We start from the raw sequence: 24040 nt of genomic DNA on the forward strand, positions 1-24040 counted from the left end.
CATGGTCAGGAATACCTATACACATACCTGGGGTGGAACGAGGCCTTGAAGAGCACCCGCTCCAGACACTACCCAAGAGGGCAGACTTACAGTCATAGAGTAGGTAGGTGACCCAAAGCTCAATGACTTATTCTCAATGAAACCCAAATGGAACCCAGATCCTTATCTAACAAAACACATACTTTCCATCTATAATCAGAAAAAGAACCCACAGATTTCGATAGCCGTAGAGGATGACCTTGCCTTGCCAATGGCACTGACTGGTGTGACCTTGGATCGGAACACGGCAGAATGACAGAGCTTGGTTTATTTTGAGACATAGAAGCTTCTCCATTATCACATGGATTGCAGAATTGATTGGATGTTCTGTTCCACGGCAAACGTGCTGAAGATTTGCTGTGCTTGGCAACACGCTGTACATGCTTGAGGCCTCCATATTGTGGGTCTACACTAATCAGACCTCCGGGGAGGGAGGGGAAGATACAGTTACATTATCTGAGATCATATAGATTCTTTCCCTTGGATTTATCCTATAGGTGCATAAATGTGAGCCTCGTCTCTTACTACTTCAACAATATGCTGATATATCCTACAGACCCTGCAAGTACAAGTATTCATCATTCAGTTTTAAAGTTATTGGACCTTTACGTTTTAGATACTGATATATTATAATGATAGTCTTGAAACAAGGGGTGGAACAAGACTATTAGATGGGGCTCTCTTCCACCCACTATATCAGAATAAACCCTTTCAGTGAGTGCCCTAAAGATTGACTTGCACTGTGGATAGTTCCACCACTGCAAACTTAAAATGTAAAATTCTGCTGACCTCTTTTAAGTCCTGGACCACAGAACTGAGACGCTCATTCTCCCCTTGGACGTTGATAATGGCGGCTCTGCTCTGTTTGACCTCGTTCTGCATCTCCAGGATCCTCCCAAGGTAATACTCCTCCTTAGAGGCCGACTCCTGCAGTAGGGTCTCTTCCCGGGTCTCGCCATCTTCTGCAACCTTGCGATGGACGGTGAAGGACTGTCCAAAGGCCTGAGAAAAGGGAAAATAGGATGTGAATACAGAGAACTTTTGATATAGGAAAGAGTCATGAGCATAAAACACGTCTATGTACCATTAACAACAGTAGGCTTGCTGGCCCAATAGTCAATAAGCAGATCAATGTCTAATACTGCAACATAAGTAGTGTTTCAAATTGCCCCTCCAAGTTATCTGGTCGTGAGGAGGGAGGATGAGTAAGGTCAAACAGTTGGGTGAGAAAAAGAAAGGGGATGAGAGACAGAAGGAGAGAAGGGAAAGGGGGTTAGGGAGTAGAGAGACAAATGGGGGAGAGGAGAAATATAGAAGGGGAGAGAAGAGGGAGGATGGGGGAGAGTAAGGCCAAACAGTTGGGGGAGAAAAGAAGAGGGGATGAGAGACAGAAGGAGAGATGAGGAAAGGGGGTTAGGGAGTAGAGAGACAAATGGAGAGAAATATAGAAGGGGAGAGAGGAGGGAGGATGGGGGAGAGTAAGGCCAAACAGTTGGGGGAGAAAAGAAGAGGGGATGAGAGACAGAAGGAGAGATGAGGAAAGGGGGTTAGGGAGTAGAGAGACAAATGGAGAGAAATATAGAAGGGGAGAGAGGAGGGAGGATGGGGGAGAGTAAGGCCAAACAGTTGGGGGAGAAAAGAAAAGAAGAGGGGATGAGAGACAGAAGGAGAGATGGGAAAGGGGGTTAGGGAGTAAAGAGACAAATGGAGAGAAATATAGATGGGGAGAGAAGAGGGAGGATGGGGGAGAGTAAGGCCAAACAGTTGGGGGAGAAAAGGAAAGGAGAGGGGATGAGAGACAGAAAGAGAGAAGAGAAAGGGGGTTAGGGAGTAGAGAGACAAATGGAGAGAAATATAAACGGGGAGAGAAGAGGGAGGATGGGGGGAGAGTAAGGCCAAACAATTGGGGAGAAATGAAAAGAAGAGAGGATGAGAGACAGAAGGAGAGATGGGAAAGGGGGTTAGGGAGTAGAGAGACAAATGGAGAGAAATATAGATGGGGAGAGAAGAGGGAGGATGGGGGAGAGTAAGGCCAAACAGTTGGGGAGAAAAGAAAAGAAGAGGGGATGAGAGACAGAAGGAGAGATGGGAAAGGGGGTTAGGGGGGAGAGAGACAAATGGGGGAGAGGAGAAATATAGAAGGGGAGAGAAGAGGGAGGATGGGGGAGAGTAAGGCCAAACAGTTGGGGAAGGAAAGGAGAGGGGATGAGAGACAGAAGGAGAGAAGGGAAAGGGGGTTAGGGGGGAGAGAGACAAATGGGGGAGAGGAGAAATATAGAAGGGGAGAGAAGAGGGAGGATGGGGGAGAGTAAGGTCAAACAGTTGGGGGAGACAGGATTCTTGGTATTGAAGATGGTCAAGTCCCTCTTTGAGGCATAGTGGTTACAATAAGGTTATTTACATATAGGACAGGTTTAGTGTTAGGTTTGTGTGGTCAGTAGATTGACCAGAAGGGGGGGATGATGAGCTTATATAATATATACTAATAATACTAATTTTAAAATCCGTAAAAGTCCCTTAAAACAGAGAAACCTAAGGACAAGCAAGGGTTACAGCGCGACTGGGAGGTCGAGATGACCTGACGGAAAACACCAAATGTGTCATTTCTGTTTGAGCAAATAACTTTGTTTAAACAAACGATTGACTCTAAAGACTCTGGTTTGTGTAACTGGGGAAACGCTTATCTTTTTGAAATTTTACTGATGCTAAAACTCTTCTACCTGATTGGTCGGATTGTGAAACCACCCCAGGTGTAACATTAACCAGTTGTGCAAAAATAGGAAGATAAAATAAAGCTCTGTCCTCCCATCCGGCAGAACTGAACAAAGAGACTCCTGGTCTACGTCTGTTCTCTTGTCTGTAATTGTCTCCCCGAAGCTGACAATCTATTGGTAACCAAAGGCTCTATCTCGACACACGTATTCCTAATTACACACTTTAGTTACCGATTGAATGATAAATGATCAGTACCTTCTCCCTCCCCAGTTGCCCGAGTTTTGGATCGCTCGTAAAGGTTCCTTATAATTAAGCTCCCAAACTAACGAGTCCCACTAATTAAAAGCGACTTGTTTCCGTCACCCCGGGGATTTCATTCAAACCCAGCGAGAGGCATGAATGTGCCAGAGAGGTAATTGGCCTCCAGCAGACATATGGAAATAACACATTCATTTCATACCAGTCTGGGAACATTGCCGTTGGCATTCGGTTTAATAGGGCAGGAATCCGTTGGCACCGCGGGTGTTAATGCCCCCCCTCAGGGAGGATACACCCCTGTAGATAGTACTAAATTTAAATGGGTTGTTCACCTTTACATTAACTTTTAGTACGATATAGAGAGTGATATTCTAAAATTTTATTTGGTTGCTAGGGTCCCACTTGCCCTAGCAACCAGGCAATGGGATGAATGACAGGCTGGAAGATGAACAGCAGAAGGTCTTTATAGAAAGCAGAATGACAGTGGCTTTTTCCTCACTGCTCCCCAAATATCTGATCTCTACCGTATTATAGTGAATAAAGTTCCCCCTCATGTAAAATATAAGGATATTTTAAGTTGCCGAGAAGTTCCATGTCCATATGTTTTTATACAGGTCCTGGAACTCCAAGGCTCCCATAATATAGTGAAAAGTACCCCTTCTTGTAAAATATAATTATAATAATAAATAATATTCTATTGGTTTTCATTTTTTTATAGTTTCTGAGTTACTGTATTTAGCTTTTTATTCAGCAGCTCCCCAGTTTGCAATTTCAGCCATATGGTTGCTAGGGTCCAAATTCCCCTAGCAACCACGCACTGATTTGAATAAGAGACTGTAATATGAATAGGAGAGGGCTTTAATAGAAAGAGTAGCAATAGCAATATATTTGTAACCTTAAAGGGATCCTGTCATCGGAAAACATGTTTTTTTCAAAATGAATCAGTTAATAGTGCTACTCCAGCAGAATTCTGCGCTGAAATCCATTTCTCAAAAGAGCAAACAGGTTTTTTTATATTCAATTTTGAAATCTGACATGGGGCTAGACATTTTGTCAATTTCCCAGCTGCCCCTGGTCATGTGACTTGTGCCTGCACTTTAGGAGAGAAATGCTTTCTGGCAGGCTGCTGTTTTTCCTTCTCAATGTAACTTAATGTGTCTCAGTGGGACATGGGTTTTTACTATTGAGTGTTGTTCTTAGATCTACCAGGCAGCTGTTATCTTGTGTTAGGGAGCTGTTATCTGGTTACCTTCCCATTGTTCTTTTGTTTGGCTGCTGGGGGGGGGGAAAGGGAGGGGTGATATCACTCCAACTTGCAGTACAGCAGTAAAGAGTGACTGAAGTTTATCAGAGCATAAGTCACATGACTTGGGGCAGCTGGGAAATTGACAAAATGTCCTGGTGTTTTCTCATTATAGCAGGCGAAAGGCAGGGGGAAGGCAGTTCAAGGGGATTGTCGCCCCAAAGAAGAGGCGATTAGTCGCCAGGTGTCTAAATCTCCCCGAATCTGCCCTAAGGGCAGAGACATACGTGGAGATTCAGGGAGATTTAGTCGAACCACGAGAAATCGCCTCTTCTTCGGGCGACTAATCTCCCCGAACTGCCTTCCTGCTGCCAGAATCTAAATCGCCGGTGAGATGGCACTTGGAGGGTTTCGTTTTCCAAAGTCGCCCGAAGTTGCCTCACAAGGAAACTTCGGGCGACTTTGGAAAGCCAATCGATCCGAGTGCCATTGCGTTGGTGTTTTCTCATTATAGTAGGAGGAAGGCAGCAGGAAGGCAGTTCGGGGAGATTAGTCGCCCAGAAGAGACGATTAGTCGCCAAGCGACTAAATCTCCCCGAATCTGCCCATGTGCCCCTGCCCTAGGGGCAGAGACACGCATGCCGATTCAGGGAGATTTAGTCGCCCCACGAGAAATCGCCTCTTCTTCGGGCGACTAATCTCCCCGAGCTGCCTTCCTGCTGGCCATAATCTAAATCCCACTTGGGATGGCACTTGAATCGCTTTGTTTTCCGAAGTCGCCCAAAGTTGCCTCACAAGGAAACTTCGGGCACCTTTGGAAAACGAATTGATCCAAGTGTCATCCTGCTGGCGATTTACATTCTAGCCGGCAGGAAGGCATTGCGGGGAGATTAGTCGCCCGTAGAATAGGCGTTTTGTCGCCGACTCCCCGTGTGTCTCTGCCCTTAATGCCAGTTATTTTGATAATGCGGGGTCACACCCATGTCAGGAGCCTGCGATAGTGGTCTCCAACCCCACCATCCGCAATTTAGTACAGGTACGGGGGGGGGCAACTAACTTCTCAGCACAAGGGATAGTGCAGGGATATAAATTAAAAACCATTTGCTTCCCCTTTAAAATGCGGTTCTTCTAGAATTAAATTATTTAAACACAAGGTGTTTTTTTTTTTTTTAAAGAGGGGAAATTAGGTGCTGCCCCTTTAATGAACTCTGCTGGTAGTTTCTAATCCATTATGTCGAACCCCCCACGGGTATAAGAACCTCCAGTGATTTATTCCCCCATCAGAGCTCCAGACAAACACATTCCTTGGGTCTGGAGGGGGGGAGAGAATATAACAGAGACATCAATAAGTCTGACTGAGCGTTATACAGAGGGAAGGAACTATAGTATTAATATATTCATTATAAAGTTCTACTTGTATATGCAAAGGACATTACTCTGTGCATTGTGGGGCCTTTAATGAAGGAGTGTAATATATTAACACCAGCCATCTTTATTAAGAAACTCTAATTATAGCAGCCAATGTGATATATTTGGTATAATACACAAGAGCCATGAATATCCTGTAAATGATAGAAACGGAGCTTAGTGATGTCATCGCTTATAATCGGAGCTTAGTGATGTCATAACTCACTGAAACTTCTGTATTATAATAAATAACGTTCCCCCTGTTGCGAAATATGAGGATATTAGAAGTCACCTTGTCCTGTATAAAAACATATGGTCATGGAACTCCTCGGCAACTTATAATATCCTTATATTTTACAAGAGGGGGTACTTTATTCACTATATTACAGTAGAGATACGATATGTGGGGAGCAGTGAAGAAAAGCCACTGTCATTCTAACAGAATTCTGCTTTCTATCAAGACTTTCTGCTGTTCATCTTCCAGCTTGTCATTCAAACCACTGCCTGGTTACTAGGGCGAGTGGCACCCTAGCAACCAGATAAATTCCAAACTTCCGAGCAAAAAAGCAGAAAAGAACTACATTAGCGCAGTGACTGTATAAAGACATAATAGGAAAACATAACTAATGAGGATTCACTTTATTACCCAGCATTACTTCTGCTCAACCCAATTAGCTGTGCCATAAATCAGCTGCTGTGCAACACGGACTGCGGAGCAGCAGAGCGAGACTCAGAGCGGCACATTGGGCAGGAGCTGCACACCCACAAATGATACACTATATCGATTCCCCTGGAACAGTCGCCGTTACACTGTAACAATTCCCCTGGATAAAGTCGCTGATACACTGAATTGATTCCCCTGGATAAAGTCGCTGATACACTGAATTGATTCCCCTGGATACAGCTGCTGATACGCTGTATTGATTCCCCTGGATACAGCTGCTGATACGCTGTATCGATTCCCCTGGATACAGTCGCTGATACGATGTATCGGTTCCCCTGTGTATCAATTCCCCTAGATACAGGCGCTAATAAACTGTATCGATCCCCACTGGATACAGTCGCTGATACGCTGTATAGATTCCCCTGGATACAGCTGCTGATACGCTGTATCGATTCCCCTGTGTATCAATTCCCCTAGATACAGGCGCTAATAAACTGTATCAATCCGCCTGGATACATTCACTGATACACTGTATCGATTCCCCTGGATACAGTTGCTGATATGTTGTATTTATCCCCCTGGATACAGTCGCTGATACACTGTATCGATTCCCCTGGCTACAGCTGCTGATACGCTGTATTGATTCCCCTGTGTATCAATTCCCCTAGATACAGGTGCTAATGAACTGTATCGATCCCCACTGGATACAGTCGCTGATACGCTGTATAGATTCCCCTGGATACAGTCGCTGATACACTGTATCGACCCCCTGGATACAGTCGCAGATACACTGTATCGATCCGCCTGGATACAGTCACTGATACACTGTATTGATTCCCCTGGATACAGTTGCTGATACACTGTATCGATTCCCCTGTGTATCAATTCCCCTAGATACAGGTGCTGATAAACTGTATTGATCCCCCCTGGATACAGTCGCTCATATGCTGTATAGATTCCCCTGGATACAGTCGCTGATACACTGTATCGACCTCCCTGGATACAGTCACCGATTCCCCTGGATACAGTCGCTGATACATTGTATCTATTCCCCTAGATAGAGTTGCTGATACACTGTATCGACCCCCCTGGATACAGTCGCAGATACACTGTATCAATACCCCTGGATACAGTCCCTGATACAATGTATCAATTCCCCTGGATACAGTCACTTTATGTATCTGGGGTATGAGGAGAAACCTGGGAACCCAGAGCAAACCAAGAGGCTGCACACAGGGATAGAACCAACACACTCCTTGCAGATAGTACCCTGGCTGGAATCAAACCTAGGGCCCCAGATGGACAGAACCAACTTGAAGGGTTACATGCCTACGTGCCGACCCTTGTAGGCCTCTGTACTTGTTTTTCTGTACGACCCTGTACTGGCTCTTCTTAGACAACGTTGCACAAGTATCATCATGTACTATAAACAATATTATCAGCTTGTCTCAGCCGAAATGTCTTAGCAAATCCGCACGCACATATTTGTCTCTTTATTTCTCTCTTGTCCATCCTCAATGCTGTACCTGTTACAGACATGTACTATGCTAATACCTCACTATATTGGGATGTCTTTACTTATAACCTATATAAGCCTATGTTTGGCCTTCAATAAACGGAACTTGTTATTCTGATGTTTATTTGTGCAAGTTCCCCGGATCCGGAATACGAGGCCTTGTTGGGCAGCCAGAACCCAAGGTTCCAGTGGCAGTCAGTTCTTTTCCCCATCACAACTACCAGGCCCCCCTGCTTGGCATTTCATATGGACACCAGCTACATGTTTGCCCAGAATTAGCCCAATTAGTAATTGCTGCATTTCATATTAAATCTAATTATAATTTTACATATAAACCCAAGGGTATTGTTTCGCTAAAGGATAAATGTCGGGCCCATGCGTCAGACCCCCCTCCCCAGGCGGGAAATGGAAGTTATTGATCCTTGTGCTGAATCATGTTCTAGTTATAGAATTTCCCTTATTATCTTATTACTGTCGCGCAGCCAATGGCAGATCAGGGATGGGGGGACACAATACAATCCTGTTATTTCTGGGCAACACCGATCTCTGGACTGACCCGATATCCATAGTACATTCTTAGGCTTTTTGAATTTTAAAATTGAAAGCTCTAATCCCATGGAGCACAATTGGGCGGTGGGTGCGAGGGGGCTCTATCAGGTGGTGGGACACACAGACGTTAAGCGTTTGGTACCCGTCACATAGGTCAGAACTAAACAGCCAGTAACATTGATTGATGCCCAGTAATCCAGATAAGTGCCGGGGAACTATTGCCCCTTTGTGGGAGGAAAGAGGAAACATTTCGGGGAATGTCTTTATGTTCCAGTAACCAGTGAGACATTATTATTAGTGAGGAGGCAGGTCTGACTGGAAGTGCCCAGCCTGGGGTTTATTTCCCCTTTACTATATATATATATATATATATATATATATATATATATATATATATATATATATATATATATATATATATACACACACATACTGACAGCCAATAAAGCCAATTTATATGTCAATCCAATAGAACTGAGTGAGACCAGTCTGTACCTTCTCCAACTTCCACTCCCTGAAATATTATCTGTTTCACATTCCAGAACCATCTGATGCCTGGGCACAGGGAGATACAGGGGGGCACAGGGAGATACAGGGGGCACAGGGAGATATAGGGGGCACAGGGAGATACAGGGGGCACAGGGAGATACAGGGGGGCACAGGGATATACAGGGGCACAAAAAGATACAGGGGGCACAGGGAGATACAGGGGGCACAAGGGGCACGGGGTGAAACAGGTGGGCACAGGGTGAAACAGGGGGCACAGGGAGATACAGGGGGGCACAGGGAGATACAGGGGGCACAGGGAGATACAGGGGGGCACAGGGAGATACAGGGGGCACAGGGAGATACAGGGGGCACAGGGAGATACAGGGGGGCACAGAGAAATACAGGGGGCACAGGGAGATACAGGGGGCACAGGGAGATACAGGGGGCACAGGGAAATACAGGGGGCACAGGGAGATACAGGGGGCACAGGGAGATACAGGGGGCACAGGGAGATACAGGGGGCACATGGAGATACAGGGGGCACAGAGAAATACAGGGGGCACAGGGAGATACAGGGGGGCACAGGGAGATACAGGGGGGCACAAGGAGATACAGGGGGCACAGGGAGATACAGGGGGCACAGAGAGATACAGGGGGCACAGGGAGATACAGGGGGGCACAAGGAGATACAGGGTGCAACAGGGGGGAACAGGGAGATACAGGGAAAATCAGGGGGCACAGGGAGATACAGGGGGGCACAGGGAGATACAGGGGCACAGGGAGATACAGGGAGATACAGGGGGGCACAGGGATATACAGGGGGCACAAAAAGATACAGGGGGCACAGGGAGATACAGGGGGCACAAGGGGCACGGGGTGAAACAGGGGGGCACAGGGTGAAACAGGGGGCACAGGGAGATACAGGGGGGCACAGGGAGATACAGGGGGCACAGGGAGATACAGGGGGCACAGGGAAATACAGGGGGACACAGGGAAATACAGGGGGACACAGGGAGATACAGGGGGGCACAGGGAGATACAGGGGGCACAGGGAGATACAGGGGGCACAGGGAGATACAGGGGGCACAGGAAGATACAGGGAGGCACAGGGAAATACAGGGGGCACGGGGTGAAACAGGGGGGCACAGGCAAATACAGGGGGCACCGGGAGATACAGGGGGGCACAGGAAGATACAAGGGGGCACAGGGTGAAACAGGGGGCACAGGGAAATACAGGGGGCACAGGGAAATACAGGGAGCACGGGGTGAAACAGGGGGGCACAGGGAAATACAGGGGGCACAGGGTGAAACAGGGGGGCACAGGAAGATACAGGGTGTAACAGAGGGGCACAGGGTGAAACATGGGGCACAGGGAGTTACAGGGGGCATGGGGTGAAACAGGGGGCACAGGGAGATACAGGGGGCACATGGTGAAGCACGGGGCACGGGGTGAAACAGGGGGCAAAGGGAGATACAGGGGGCACAGGGAGATACAGGGGGCACAGGGAGATACAGGGAAAATCAGGGGACACAGGGAGATACAGGGGGCACAGGATGAAACAGGGGGCACAGGGAGATACAGGGGGCACGGGGTGAAGCAGGGGGCACAGGGAGATACAGCGAAACACAGGAAGACACTGGGCGACACAGGGAGATAAGGAGAGGGAATTAGGATATCAATGGTTATTGAGAAACAACTTGCTTAAACTTTAATCTGAATTTTCTTTAGCATTATGAGTTGAACTTAAGCAATTAAAATAAAGACATGATTTTGACATGACATACTAAGTGATAACTAAGATTGTAACGGGCAGTTAGAGAGAGATCTCACATTGCTACTGAATACTTGGTTAATAAAAAAGTCATGGCTGTGATTATTGGGAAACCTACCACTTGGTACGGACCTTACAGCACCCACGACCCACCTCCCCTAAAGAATAATGTGCAGACAGGGCACCAGTACCCAACCTCTTTACTATGGCACCCACCACCCTCCATTAATACAAACCTCGTGCTGATGGCACCCCGTGCTCAGATGTGCCAAGGGGACCCTTCTTTCCCATCATTCCCTACAGCCTGTACTTGTCCCCATTAGCACCAATTACCCTAAAATAATCTGATTAAACCTGTTCATTATAAATCTTGGAGGTATTAATAAGATTAATTGATGTACCTCCCCCACCCCAGATTCTGTTATAATGATCAGACCAATGATTAATTGCCTTCTCATCCACTTCTCCCTGGCACAGCATTTATTCACATGTAATGGATCCACTCCGAGCTGCACCCACATTCCCACATCCCACGCTCCCCGCTCTCTATCTCTATAAATATTTCACACGGGTAATTATACAGTATTCCTGTAATATTCCTCCTAATTAACTGTTGCTATTGATTCCTGTGTCCTGCTTCTTTATCTCTTTCCATCTAAGGGGGCCCAGTCTGAAGGTCAGTTAGGGGGAGATTTGGGGTGAGTGTTTATTTGTACCCTGGGTACCCCTGGAACTATAGCAGGGTGACACCCCAATGTTTCTATATATCTGTAACCTTGTTATGAGCTAAGGGGCCCAGTCTGAAGGTCAGTTAGGGGGAGATTTGGGGTGAGTGCTTATTTGTGCCCTGGGTACCCCTGGAACTATAGCAGGGTGACACCCCAATGTTTCTATATATCTGTAACCTTGTTATGAGCTAAGGGGGCCCAGTCTGAAGGTCAGTTAGGGGGAGATTTGGGGTGAGTGATTATTTGTACCCTGGGTACCCCTGGAACTATAGCAGGGTGACACCCCAATATATCTGTAACCTTGTAATGATTTTAGAATGGCACATTTGGATTTGGGGACAAGCAGACACTTTCCTTGATGTTCTCATGACTAGAAATAGTTAATCCCAAAGCCGCTATTCAGTAAATCTTCAAATCCTCTTCCCTGCTCCTATTTCTGCCGCACTGACAGGCATCAAATTGAGATAAAACAGGATTTTTAGCTCTGACTCGTGTGTTCAGGATATAACAAGTCACTTGACATTCACACTAATTATCATGGGAATTATCCACAGGAGCCTTATGGTCCCTCCACCTGAACCATGAACTGATCCAACAGGATTAAATCATAAAATTGCTAAATATGAACAGAGCAAAGGATGAGAACGCTGGCAAATACCCAGACACATTAATGGACAGACTGGGATATGTGACTGCGGCAGCCCTACAGCACATTGCTATGACCAGGCTTTATGCTGAGCAATAACAAGTCCCCTGCATTAAATTGAATGTAAATGAATGGTCCATATAATGTGTCGGCAGCCCAACTTAATCAATTGTCACTTAATCAGATAAAAATCCAGATGGACAAAATGCAGGAGTAATGCTAATAGTTTCTAACCTGGCATTGTCAACCAATCACTTCCGTCACTACCTGCCCAGCAGCCAATCATTTTGCTACAATCTGCCTTTGGGGTGCTAACTGCCCAATATTTACTCTGTGCCACATAACCAAGATCGAGAGTGTTAGAGCAATTTCCAAACTTTATTTTATCAGCAAGATCTGATGCCTTTGGGCAGAGAAAAAAAAAAAAAAAATATATATATATATATATATATATATATATACATACAGTATATACAGTATATTCATTGGATAAACACAGAACTGGCACAATTAAATATACACCAGCACCAGTCTGGCAGCTCTGTGCAGAGAGTTGAATCATGCTTACTGACCCAGATATATATATATACATAGAAGCTCATGGATTGCAATTGTGTGTGTATATATAGAAAGGCATTGTGTCCATTCTAGGTGTAGCCTCCCCTGGTTCCAACTAGTCATTGTGTTACCCACCAACCCCTGTCTCCCCCAGTGTGTTTCCCACCACCAGTGGAATAACTAGATGTTACTGGGCCCCACAGCACATTCAATTTAGCGCCCCAAAAACATGCGTAAGCTTAGCTATTCTACCAAGATATAATGAAATGACTTATTGGTTAGGGTCTTACTGGGCCTACACTTCTGGGCCCCTGCCCAATGAAAACCCAGTCTGGTTCCTTGCTTCCCCACCAAACTAATCTTTAGGTCTGAGTAAGCAAAGCACAAGACACAAAAGCCCATGTAGATATGTGAGATCATACAAGCAATGAATAGTGGGTGCCAAGAAACTGGACTGGGAAGACTGGCCACCCATTAGCCTCACGTACGAGGGCTCTGGTCCTTATATGACTTTCAATCTCTGGAGATGGTTGGAAATAGCCCAGATCATTCTATTCCAGATCCTGCCATTGGGTTCAGTCCATCCATTACAGCCCATTCACCTATAGATGAAGAGGAAAGCTTCAGAAAATGATAGAACCATCATGTAGAGTTGGACCCGGTTAAAATAAATAGTATCACCCCTACAGCCTTTGCTGGGCTCATGTTCCTAGCTAAATCCGAGCTTCCATCGCTGTGCGAGGGTGAGGGGAATACAGCTGAGGGTGGCACTAAGTAGGAATTACCAGTAAGCAGAACGTTATGTCAAGGACCTCATACAATATCTACTCAAGGTCAGGGTGTGGGTAAAAGCAAGGTCAAGTAGGGAAACCTTAGATACATGCACCACCAGCTCTCTTCTTTTTCTCCATCTTTATCCTTCTTTATGTATCATTGCTCCCTTCTTCCAGGGCCCATGCTCAGGAGAACCCCGCACTGTGGTTGGACAGGAAACCCCATTGGGATGAGACAGGAGAACCCTAAACTAAACAATGGACAGAACACACCACCATGTAACTGGACTGATGGACAAACTATCCATTACTAATATGTCTCCTGTCCAGTGTTGGTCATTGACCAGATGTGGACAATGGTGCTCCTGAGTAACTAGTGAGTGTCACTCAACTTACACCCAATTCTATCCAATTTTTATCCAATCAGATCAAGGCAACTGAGCTAGAGCTGAGGGAAACAACACAAGATCCAACTAAATGGCCATGATATTGGGGGATACCCCCAAGGCAGAAGAGACACAAAGGGCTTCCAGTTGTAGTCAATAAGAAACGGCCTGCAGTGTCTCCTGAGAAAAAAAGTGACAAAGATGAGCAATGGGCAGGGGTGTAACTACAGAGGAAGCCCAGGGGGTATAGGGGCCCCAGAAATATCTGGTTACACCACTGCCCTTGGTCATTCTCTCCTCTTCCTGACAGTCTGGCCACTGGGGGTCACTGTTTCATTAGAAATAAGCAGACGAAGTTGGAGCAATCATGGCGTCTGCCTCTAATATTAATTCACACACAACTGCAAAAAATCGGGTTTTGTGGGCAGAATCTATGCAGATGTGTCATGTGTCAAAACACAAGCATTTACAAATTCTTTTTAAAGGGGAAGTTTGACTTGTTTAAACTGTCCTAACCACCAAAGCTTGCAATCGAAACCTAGCAATTGCCTCTGACTGGCTGGAAAGTGTACAGTCCCTGGCTGAGCTGCAGCTCTGACCCAGTGTATAATGATAACTGCTTTATAATGATCTTATTTCTTGAGTGGCCGGATACATTATTGGCCATTAATAATAATCAGTGGCTGATACACAGAATAAAACAGAGTATTTTTTCCCCAGTAATGACTTAATGTATTATCTCTATGATTATTTCCATTACATGCGAAGGTCACCTCAGGTCCCAGGGCGGGGTATAACCAGCCTTATATAATGCATTATATATATATAATATATATACAAATAGCACATTATATGTACAGCCATTATCAGGAACATGATCTGCTAGAACTTCAGTTGCAAAGGGCTCCTGTACACAGACATTTATACAGCAAGCCTATCTAGAAAGTCACATGACCATGTCAATTTCAGGCTGCGGTTGCCCAATAAGAAGGTATTCTATTTTGAAAATGTTTGCCTTTAATTAGATAAATAAAGAAAATAAATTAAAGAAGGCTCATAACAGCAGCCCTAGGGGGGCTTTCAGCCACCGATCACAATTGTTTCTTATGGGGTATTAGAACACAGTGCGGTTCAGCAGCAACACCATGCTCTAACACCCATAAGAAGCTTGACTCCCTGATGCATATCTCAAACAGGGAGATTCAACCAGTATTTTCCAACCTGCATCAGAATATATATTGTTAAAGGGTTTATTCCCCTTTAAAAGAACTTATACCATGATGATATTTGCAGTTGGTCTGCATTTTTTTCAGTTTTGTGAGGTTGTTTCAGCTTTTCGTTCAGCAGCTCTACAGTATGGAATTTCAGCAGCTATAAGGTTGCTAAGGTCCCATTTACCTTAGCAACCAGGCAGTGGTGCGAATAAGAGGCTGGAAGATGAATAGAAGATAAGATAAAGGATAAAAAATAACAATACAGAGCAATAGGATTTTCGTTGGTGGGGTCGGTGACCCCTATTTGAACAAGGGAACAAGGTGGGGTAAAGTTTCTGAACCCCCAAAAATAGGCCCCTTTGTTCAGTGTATAAAGCAGAGATGTGAATGTCGCTTGTTATTATATCTTGTGTTTTATGTATTTGATCCCTGTCCCATGAAATAACCTCTTCCTCCTGGGAAACCAAAGGGGCGGGTTGTGGTTAATGGAAGAAATGCAGAATTCCTGATATTGGTAATTGAATACGCTAAAAGCATTGATTTCTACGTCATGATGCCTCCCCGGCTTTGCTACGTTCCTTGGAATTGATCCGACAGGAGACGCATTAGTCGCTGCTCTTAATGGAACCAAGAAAAATATTATAATAATAATAATCAATAAATGAATTCTCCATAGAAAACTGTAAATTCCCCGGCAGGTCCAGCTAATGCCCGGATAGAGCCAGAGTCAGAACGAATGTAGGGGAGCCATTGCCATCCCCAATATTCCAGATGGGACCTGTTATCAAGAATGCTCGGGATTTGGGGTATTCCAGATTACAGATCTTTCCAGAATTTAAATCTACTAGAAAATCAAGAAAACTTGAAATAAACCCAATAGGCTGGTTTTGCCTCCAATAAGGATTAATTATATCTTAGTTGGGATCAAGTACAAGCGACTGTTTTATTATTACACAGAAAAAAACATTTGGATTATTTGGATAAAGTCTATGGGATACGGCTTTTCCCTTCAGCTTTTTGTAAATTTGGATTGTTTGTATAAAGTGGAGTCTATGGGAGACGACCTTTCTGTAATCCAGAGCTTTCTGGATTACGGGTTTCCGGATAAAAGATCCAATACCTGTACTAATTCCAGGTATTCAAGATGAATATAATGAAGCTGTGCCATTCTCTAATATATATATATATATATATATATATATATATATATATATACTATGTCTTAAATATATTGATAATGGGTTGAGCAAAGAGGATTTGTCTATATATATACATATATATATATATATATATATATATATATATATATATATATATATATATATATATTTATAGGAATCTGATCCATTATCCGGAAACCTGTAATCCAGAAAGATCTGGATTACGGAAAAGTCGTCTCCCATAGACTCCACTTTATACAGACAATCCAAATTTATAAAAATGATTTTCACTTGTACTTGATCCCAACTAAGATATAATTAATCCTTATTGGAAGCAAAACCAGCCTATTGGGCTATGATTTTCTAGTAGATTTAAGGTATGAAGATCCAAATTACAGAAAGATCCATTATCCGGAAAGCCCCAGGTCCTGAGCATTCTGGATAACAGGTCCCATACCTGTACTTGATCCCAACTAAGATATAATTAATCCTTATTGGAAGCAAAACCAGCCTATTGGCTTTATTTCATGTTTATTTGATTTTCTCGTAGATTTAAGGGATGAAGATCCAAATTACAGAAAGATCCATTATGCAGAAAACCCGAGGTCCTGAGTATTCTGGATAACAGGTCCCATACCTGTATAACATTCAGCTCATAGATCACAGTGTGTGAGGGGTTAACAAAGTCATATACAGGGGGACATGCAAGGGACAGACAGATAAGGTACAAGATAATGTGAATGAAAGATTTGAAATCGCTAAGTCTTTATTAAGAAATAACATCGCAAAACTCCGCTTGTGCTCCTCTTCAGAAACGGCGATCCGTTGTGCGGTGCTCGATTTCTCCTCCCTGCCTTCCTTATTATAGGAGATAGCCAGGGAGGAGAAATCGAGCGCCGCATGATGGATCATCACAGTGTTGCCTTTTCTGAAGAGTTTCGGTAAGTTGTTTCTTAATAAAGACTTCAAAGTTTAATTTGTCTTTGTGGTCTTTTTTCATTCTATACTAACGAATTTAAAAAAGAAATGATGTTACTGGTCCTTTAATTAACATAATTACCTTAGTTAGTTAATAAACGTATCACCTTCATACTGGGGATGTAACAAATCCACTATTTGGGTTTCGGCCGAATCCCCAAATCCTTGGTGAAAGATTCGATGGAATACCGAACCGAATCCTAATTTGCATATGCAAATTGGGGCAGGAAAGGAAAAAAGTGGCAAAAAATTCTTCTTTTGTGATGAAAAGTCACGCGATTTCCCTCCCCTCCCCTTAATTTACATATGCAAATTAGGATTCGGCCGAATCTGAATCCTGCTGAAAAAGGCTGAATCCCGACTTTATACCACTGTCCAGAAATAAACAAATACAAAGACCACTTTCATTACTCCTCTAATACAAATCCACTCCAGTATTTAATAAATGGGTTCATCTCGAAAAACAGGAAGTTAAAGAGAAGAGGAAGTGGCTTGTGCAAGAGACAGTCCTATATATATATTTATATCAATCTCATTTCCCCTTTCCGTATATTCAGAACCCCTACATTTTATTTTTTAAACCCTAAAGAAGGAAATTAAAGGGCAAATGTTACCTGATTTAAAAAAAAACTCCAACCCTCCAAGTTGAATAACAGAAAGCTTTATACCTTACATTACACTCTCCCTTACACAGTCTGTATAAATGTGCCGTATGAATGATCAGTGCTGAGTATCCTGTGGGGGGGGGAATATGATTGAGCTCCTGTCACTTCTCACTGTTATGTCTCTCATTATGTTCCAGTAAACATTTCATTTATGCCAATTTTAATGCCACGTAGAGCCACAATTTGCCCGTGATTCTGCCCATCACACCTGTCTGGGGTGAGTGTTTATTTATGCCCTGGGTACCCCTGGAACTATAGCAGGGTGACTGTTACCCCAATGTTTCTATATATCTGTAACCTTGTTATGAACTAAGGGGGTCCAGTCTGAAGGCCAGTTAGGGGGAGATTTGGGGTGAGTGCTTATTTGTACCCTGGGTACCCCTGGAACTATAGCAGGGTGATACCCCAAAGTTTCTATATATCTGTAACCTTGTTATGAGCTAAGGGGCCCAGTCTGAAGGTCAGTTAGGGGGAGATTTGGGGTGAGTGGTTATTTGTACCCTGGGTACCCCTGGAACTATAGCAGGGTGACACCCCAATGTTTCTATATATCTGTAACCTTGTTATGAGCTAAGGGGGCCCAGTCTGAAGGTCAGTTAGGGGGAGATTTGGGGTGAGTGCTTATTTGTACCCTGGGTACCCCTGGAACTATAGCAGGGTGACTGTTACCCCAATGTTTCTATATATCTGTAACCTTGTTATGAGATAAGGGGGCCCAGTCTGAAGGTCAGTTAGGGGGGGATTTGGGGTGAGTGTTTATTTGTACCCTGGGTACCCCTGGAACTATAGCAGGGTGACTGTTACCCCAATGTTTCTATATATCTGTAACCTTGTTATGAGATAAGGGGGCCCAGTCTGAAGGTCAGTTAGGGGGGGATTTGGGGTGAGTGTTTATTTGTACCCTGGGTACCCCTGGAACTATAGTAGGTAGTGCAGGTCCTACAGCAACAGGTTAGGGCCAGTTGCGGGTTGAAAATGCATCGACCCGCACATCAGGGCAGAGTTATGCAGTTAGGGATGGGGCAGAGAGGGGCTTTATAGTTCAAAATGCCTATAGTATAGTTTCTCATTAAACAAATGGCCAGAACTAATGGAATAGCCAAAATATTTTCCCATGTCTCCGGGTTAAACACCTGCCTATATATTTCCTTTCAAATGGAAATGACAAAGCAAATTAACGACATTCATCCTGCCTTTGTGCTTGGCCACTGGGCTTAATCTCAAAGTGTCAGTTTTAGCAGCTACACCTCCTGCCAGACAGGGCAACGGCATCTCAGGGGCCCTGGAATTTCTGATATCGTCAGTACAGAGTCGCATTTCAAAGGCTACAGGTTTCCTGTGAGAATTTTGTCTCTGCTCTGGAGTATACAACTGTGGGATCAGACAGCCCTGTACACAAGAGCTTGCATTTTAAAAGGTTTGAATTAGGACAGCTTTTCCAAGGGACTGATGTCAAGGACTAATTTCTTCCCTTCTAAATAAATTTTGGTTAAATGTAAATGTAATTTCTATTGAAAGTGGTATGTGTCTGGTTGTTTATATTCTCTGCACTGTGGGTTCTTACTCCTGAAACACAGTAGCCAGCTGATTAACAGGCCGGGAGGAGGACAGACATCTGCTACAGTGTGAGCACAGAGAACAGAAAGGTATAAATAAGTATATGCCAGGCTCAGCCACTATGTTGCATATTGAGTACATATGGTCAGAGTCTGTAGTAGAAAACCACAGGAGTTTTCCGCATTATGACAATGTATCTCTGCCATTTACAGCTCTGAGTTCCAAGCTATTTTGGGATTGTGGTAAGAAATGCGTTATAGTATCAGTCTCAAATCCAGAGTCAAAGTACTCAGCCCATGAAATATGTATAAACCTGGAATTATCAGTAATAACATCCCTGTACTACAGCAAACACACCCCGATACTCAAAAAGGTGAATATTCATTATTGTATATGTAGGTTTGTGCTGGAAATAGGCAGAACACATATAATATCTAGAAGAGTCGACTGGTAAATATTTCTATTTCTCTGGACAATGGCTCACACACCCAGAGAGAGAGATTTTGGGAGCGTTGACCCCAGGTGTTACTAAAAAATCACTGGCCATATGTACACAAAAATGGAAGTCGATTAAGGTGTTGTGATAACATGGGGGATCAGCTTTTAGTATGTATCTAAGTAACAGATATTACTGACAGTTACACAGAGGAGCCGGCTGTTAGTTTGTAGTTACAGTATGTAAGAAACAGGCATTGTGTTACTGACAGTTACACAGAGGAGCCGGCTGTTAGTTTGTAGTTACAGTATGTAAGAAACAGGCATTGTGTTACTGACAGTTACACAGAGGAGCCGGCTGTTAGTTTGTAGTTACAGTATGTAAGAAACAGGCATTGTGTTACTGACAGTTACACAGAGGAGCCGGCTGTTAGTTTGTAGTTACAGTATGTAAGAAACAGGCATTGTGTTACTGACAGTTACACAGAGGAGCCGGCTGTTAGTTTGTAGTTACAGTATGTAAGAAACAGGCATTGTGTTACTGACAGTTACACAGAGGAGCCGGCTGTTAGTTTGTAGTTACAGTATGTAAGAAACAGGCATTGTGTTACTGACAGTTACACAGAGGAGCCGGCTGTTAGTTTGTAGTTACAGTATGTAAGAAACAGGCATTGTGTTACTGACAGTTACACAGAGGAGCCGCTGTTAGTTTGTAGTTACAGTATCTAAGAAACAGGCATTGTGTTACTGACAGTTACACAGAGGAGCCGGCTGTTAGTTTGTAGTTACAGTATGTAAGAAACAGGCATTGTGTTACTGACAGTTACACAGAGGAGCCGGCTGTTAGTTTGTAGTTACAGTATGTAAGAAACAGGCATTGTGTTACTGACAGTTACACAGAGGAGCCGGCAACTAGTTTGTAGTTGCAGTATCTAAGAAACAGGCATTGTGTTACTGACAGTTATATGGAGGGGCCGGCTGTTAGTCTGTGATTACAGTATCTAAGCAACAGGCATTGTGTTACTGACAGTTACATGGAGGGGCCGGCTGTTAGTCTGTGATTACAGTATCTAAGCAACAGGCATTGTGTTACTGACAGTTACATGGAGAAGCCGGCTGTTAGTTTGTATTTACAGTATCTAAGTGACCTGTCAGACCCCAAGTGACAGCTGGAACCTTCAAGGGCCTGTCTCTCCAATGGATGCGTTTAGAAAACTAAATAGTTCTGCATTTTTAAATAGCCCCAAAAAAAAACATAGCGCTGACGCACAAGAAACATCACCGCCTCAGCCTCAATTTATTAAAATAATTAAATAGCATGAAAAGCCCTTGTACCTTAGCAGTGGCTTAACTATATAGGAAGCAGATCTGGCAGTTGCAGGGGAGCCTGGGTAACAGGGGGACTTGGACCATAGGATCTGCTTCCTCTATAGTAAAGAACTCCCCGTTGTTCAGGGGAAGGACACAAGGAGTGGGTCAACAGGTTTCCATGTAGGGATTGCTGTGCATTGAGCCACTTCGAAGATTTTTTTTGCAGGGGGGCCTGGCACACATTAGTTTTGCCACTGGATTTTAGCCATTAGTATTTTGATGTAGTCTCTATACTCTTGAAGTGACCAAAACCGCCCCCCTCTCACATTGACATTTTACTTTGGTCTCACCAATTCTGAGACCAAAGGAAAAGATGGAGACAGTAGGACAAGGTGAAGACAGTAGGACAAAATGTGGAGACAGTAGGACAAAATGTGGAGACAGTAGAACAAGATGGAGACATTAGGACAAGATGGAGACAGTAGGGAAAAATGGAGATGGTAAGGCAAGATGGAGACAGTAGGGCAAGATGGAGACAGTAGGACAAAATGTGGAGACAGTAGGGCAAGATGGAGACAGTAGGACAAAATGTGGAGACAGTAGAACAAGATGGAGACATTAGGACAAGATGGAGACAGTAGGGAAAAATGGAGATGGTAAGGCAAGATGGAGACAGTAGGGCAAAATGTGGAGACAGTAGGGCAAGATGGCGACAGTAGGACAAGATGGAGACAGTAGGGGAAAATGGAGACAGTAGGACAAAATGTGGAGACAGTAGAACAAGATGGAGACATTAGGACAAGGTGGAGACAGTAGGGCAAGATGGAGACAGTAAGACAAGATGGAGACAGTAGGGCAAAATGGAGATGGTAAGGCAAGATGGAAACAGTAGGACAAAATGTGGAGACATTAGGACAAGATAGAGACAGTAGGACAAGATGGAGACAGTAGGGCAGGATAGAGACAGTAGGACAAGATGGAGACAGTAGGGCAGGATAGAGACAGTAGGGCAAGAAATGGAGACAGTAAGACAAGATGGAGAGTTAGAGACAGTAGGGCAAGATGAAGATGGTTGGACAAGGACCTATAACTTGCTGACAAATGATCTCTTAGAAAGGTTTGACCAATGACCAATAAACAAGCAAGTGGTTTATTCTCCGCATGACTGAAATTCCATCCCATCCGTTTCCCTGGGTATAGAAGGAGCCAATATGAGATGCACTTATGACAGTTAAACCTCATAATAAAGACCTAGAGAAAGCCAGAGCCTGAATATTTAATTGCAAGCATCAAATTGCCGTACTTTGCACCACCGGTTATCGGCTTGTTTGTCCCAGAACATGGAGAAAGGGATGAATTATTCAGAAGCTCCGAGGGTTTATCCAGTCCCATTCAAGCTGCTTGGACTAAGGGAGGCTGCAGTGTGTATTGGGTCCCATAACAAACAATCCTTCATCAATATTGTGTATCTAATGTGTGTTAAAGGGCATGTAAATGCAAAAAAATAAAATCCCATTTTTACTTTCTGTATTGAAAAAGAAACCTATCTCCAATATACTTTGATTAAAAAATGTGTACCGTTTTTATAAGAAACCTGACTGTATGCAGTGAAATTCTCCCTTCATTTACTGCTGTGGATAGGAATTGTCAGACGGTCCCTAACTGCTCTGCAGGGAAACAGGGGGAGCCCCCGCCTTAAGGTGGCCATACACTGAGAGATCCGCTCGTTTGGCAATGTCGCCAAACGAGCGGATCTCCTTCCGAAATGCCCACCTTGAGGTGGGCAATATCGGGCTGATCCGATCGTGGGCCCTAGGGCCCAACGATCAGATCCTAATGATGCCTTAACGGGCGGTCGGATCGCGGGACCGCATCAACGAATAGATGCGGCCGCGATCCGACGGGATTTTCTGTCCCATCCGATCGAGATCTGGCTGACTTTCGGCCAGATCTCGATCGGTGAAGCCCGTCGGGGGGCCCCATACACGGTCTGTCGGCAGCTTTTATCGGCCAGTGTATGGCCACCTTTACTTCCCAGCCATGCAGAACTCAAGCAGCTTTGTTTGTTTCCCTGTAGAGCAGTTGGCGACTGTGTAGAGATTTGTATTGGATTTTATTTTTGCCTTTGCATCCCTTTACTGTTTCCAACTCCAGCTGCAGGGACAAAGATCATGGAGCCAGATTTAAACAGATAAACTGGGATTCTATTTGGAGGATTATTTTGTTGCAGCCACTGGTTCTGCAGAGTTGGAGAGTTTGTATTAAACAATACAAAAACTATAAAATCCACATTAGATTACATGACAACACAGGAGCCAGTGCAGTCTGTATATTCTGATTATTAATCAGTCTTGCTGTATCGGCTTCTGGCAGATATTATTTGACTTGTGCTGTTTTGATCATTTATGACGATCCCTAAGCAGCCCAGACCCCACTGAGCATGTGCACAGTCTTGGTCTTGCAAAGATGTATAACAAAGTTACAAGATGTGGTGACCCCCTGTGGCCAACTTTGAAAGCATTTGCTTGATTAGGCTTCTGGTGCAGTAAGTTCATGTTTATGTTTAGTATACAAAATACAGCAATTCTAGCCTTATTCTATTTTAGACTTTACTTTAAATCCCATGGCTGCAGGGGGACAGATGATTTAGGATTTGCATATCAATAAAAAGTAGTATGGGCCAGTCCATAGTGCTGCACCCTCAGGCCATCTTCATATGTACCATTGGTGGGGCCTGAGCCAACCTGTAGCAGACACATTTCTGGGACTTTATGATTAATAGCTTAACCCAGTGATCCCCAACCAGTAGCTTGTGAGTAACATGTTTTCTCACCAACCCCTTGGATGTTGCTCCCAGTGGCCTCAAAGCAGGTGATTATTTTTGAACTCCAGGCTTGTTTTGGTTGCTTAAAAACCATATGAACTGCCAAACAGACACACCTGTAGGCTGCCAGTCCACATAGCGGCCAATCACAAC

At 44.2% G+C, this 24040-nt stretch overlaps 1 protein-coding gene across 7 annotated transcripts in view; it reads right to left on the reverse strand.

The window, feature by feature from the left end:
* The window catches only part of LOC108710727 (protein bicaudal D homolog 1), a 64265-nt gene that overhangs the window by 34785 nt on the left and 5440 nt on the right, over window positions 1-24040 (reverse strand). For all 7 annotated transcript variants that reach the window (XM_041585849.1, XM_041585851.1, XM_041585852.1 and 4 more), the window contains exon 2: window positions 829-1041. In XM_041585849.1, coding sequence (XP_041441783.1) covers window positions 829-1041 — 213 coding nt within the window. The remainder of the gene's footprint in view (window positions 1-828; window positions 1042-24040) is intronic.

The sequence above is a fragment of the Xenopus laevis genome, chromosome 3L (genome assembly GCF_017654675.1).
Source record: "Xenopus laevis strain J_2021 chromosome 3L, Xenopus_laevis_v10.1, whole genome shotgun sequence".
In the NCBI taxonomy this organism is placed as follows: domain Eukaryota; kingdom Metazoa; phylum Chordata; class Amphibia; order Anura; family Pipidae; genus Xenopus; species Xenopus laevis.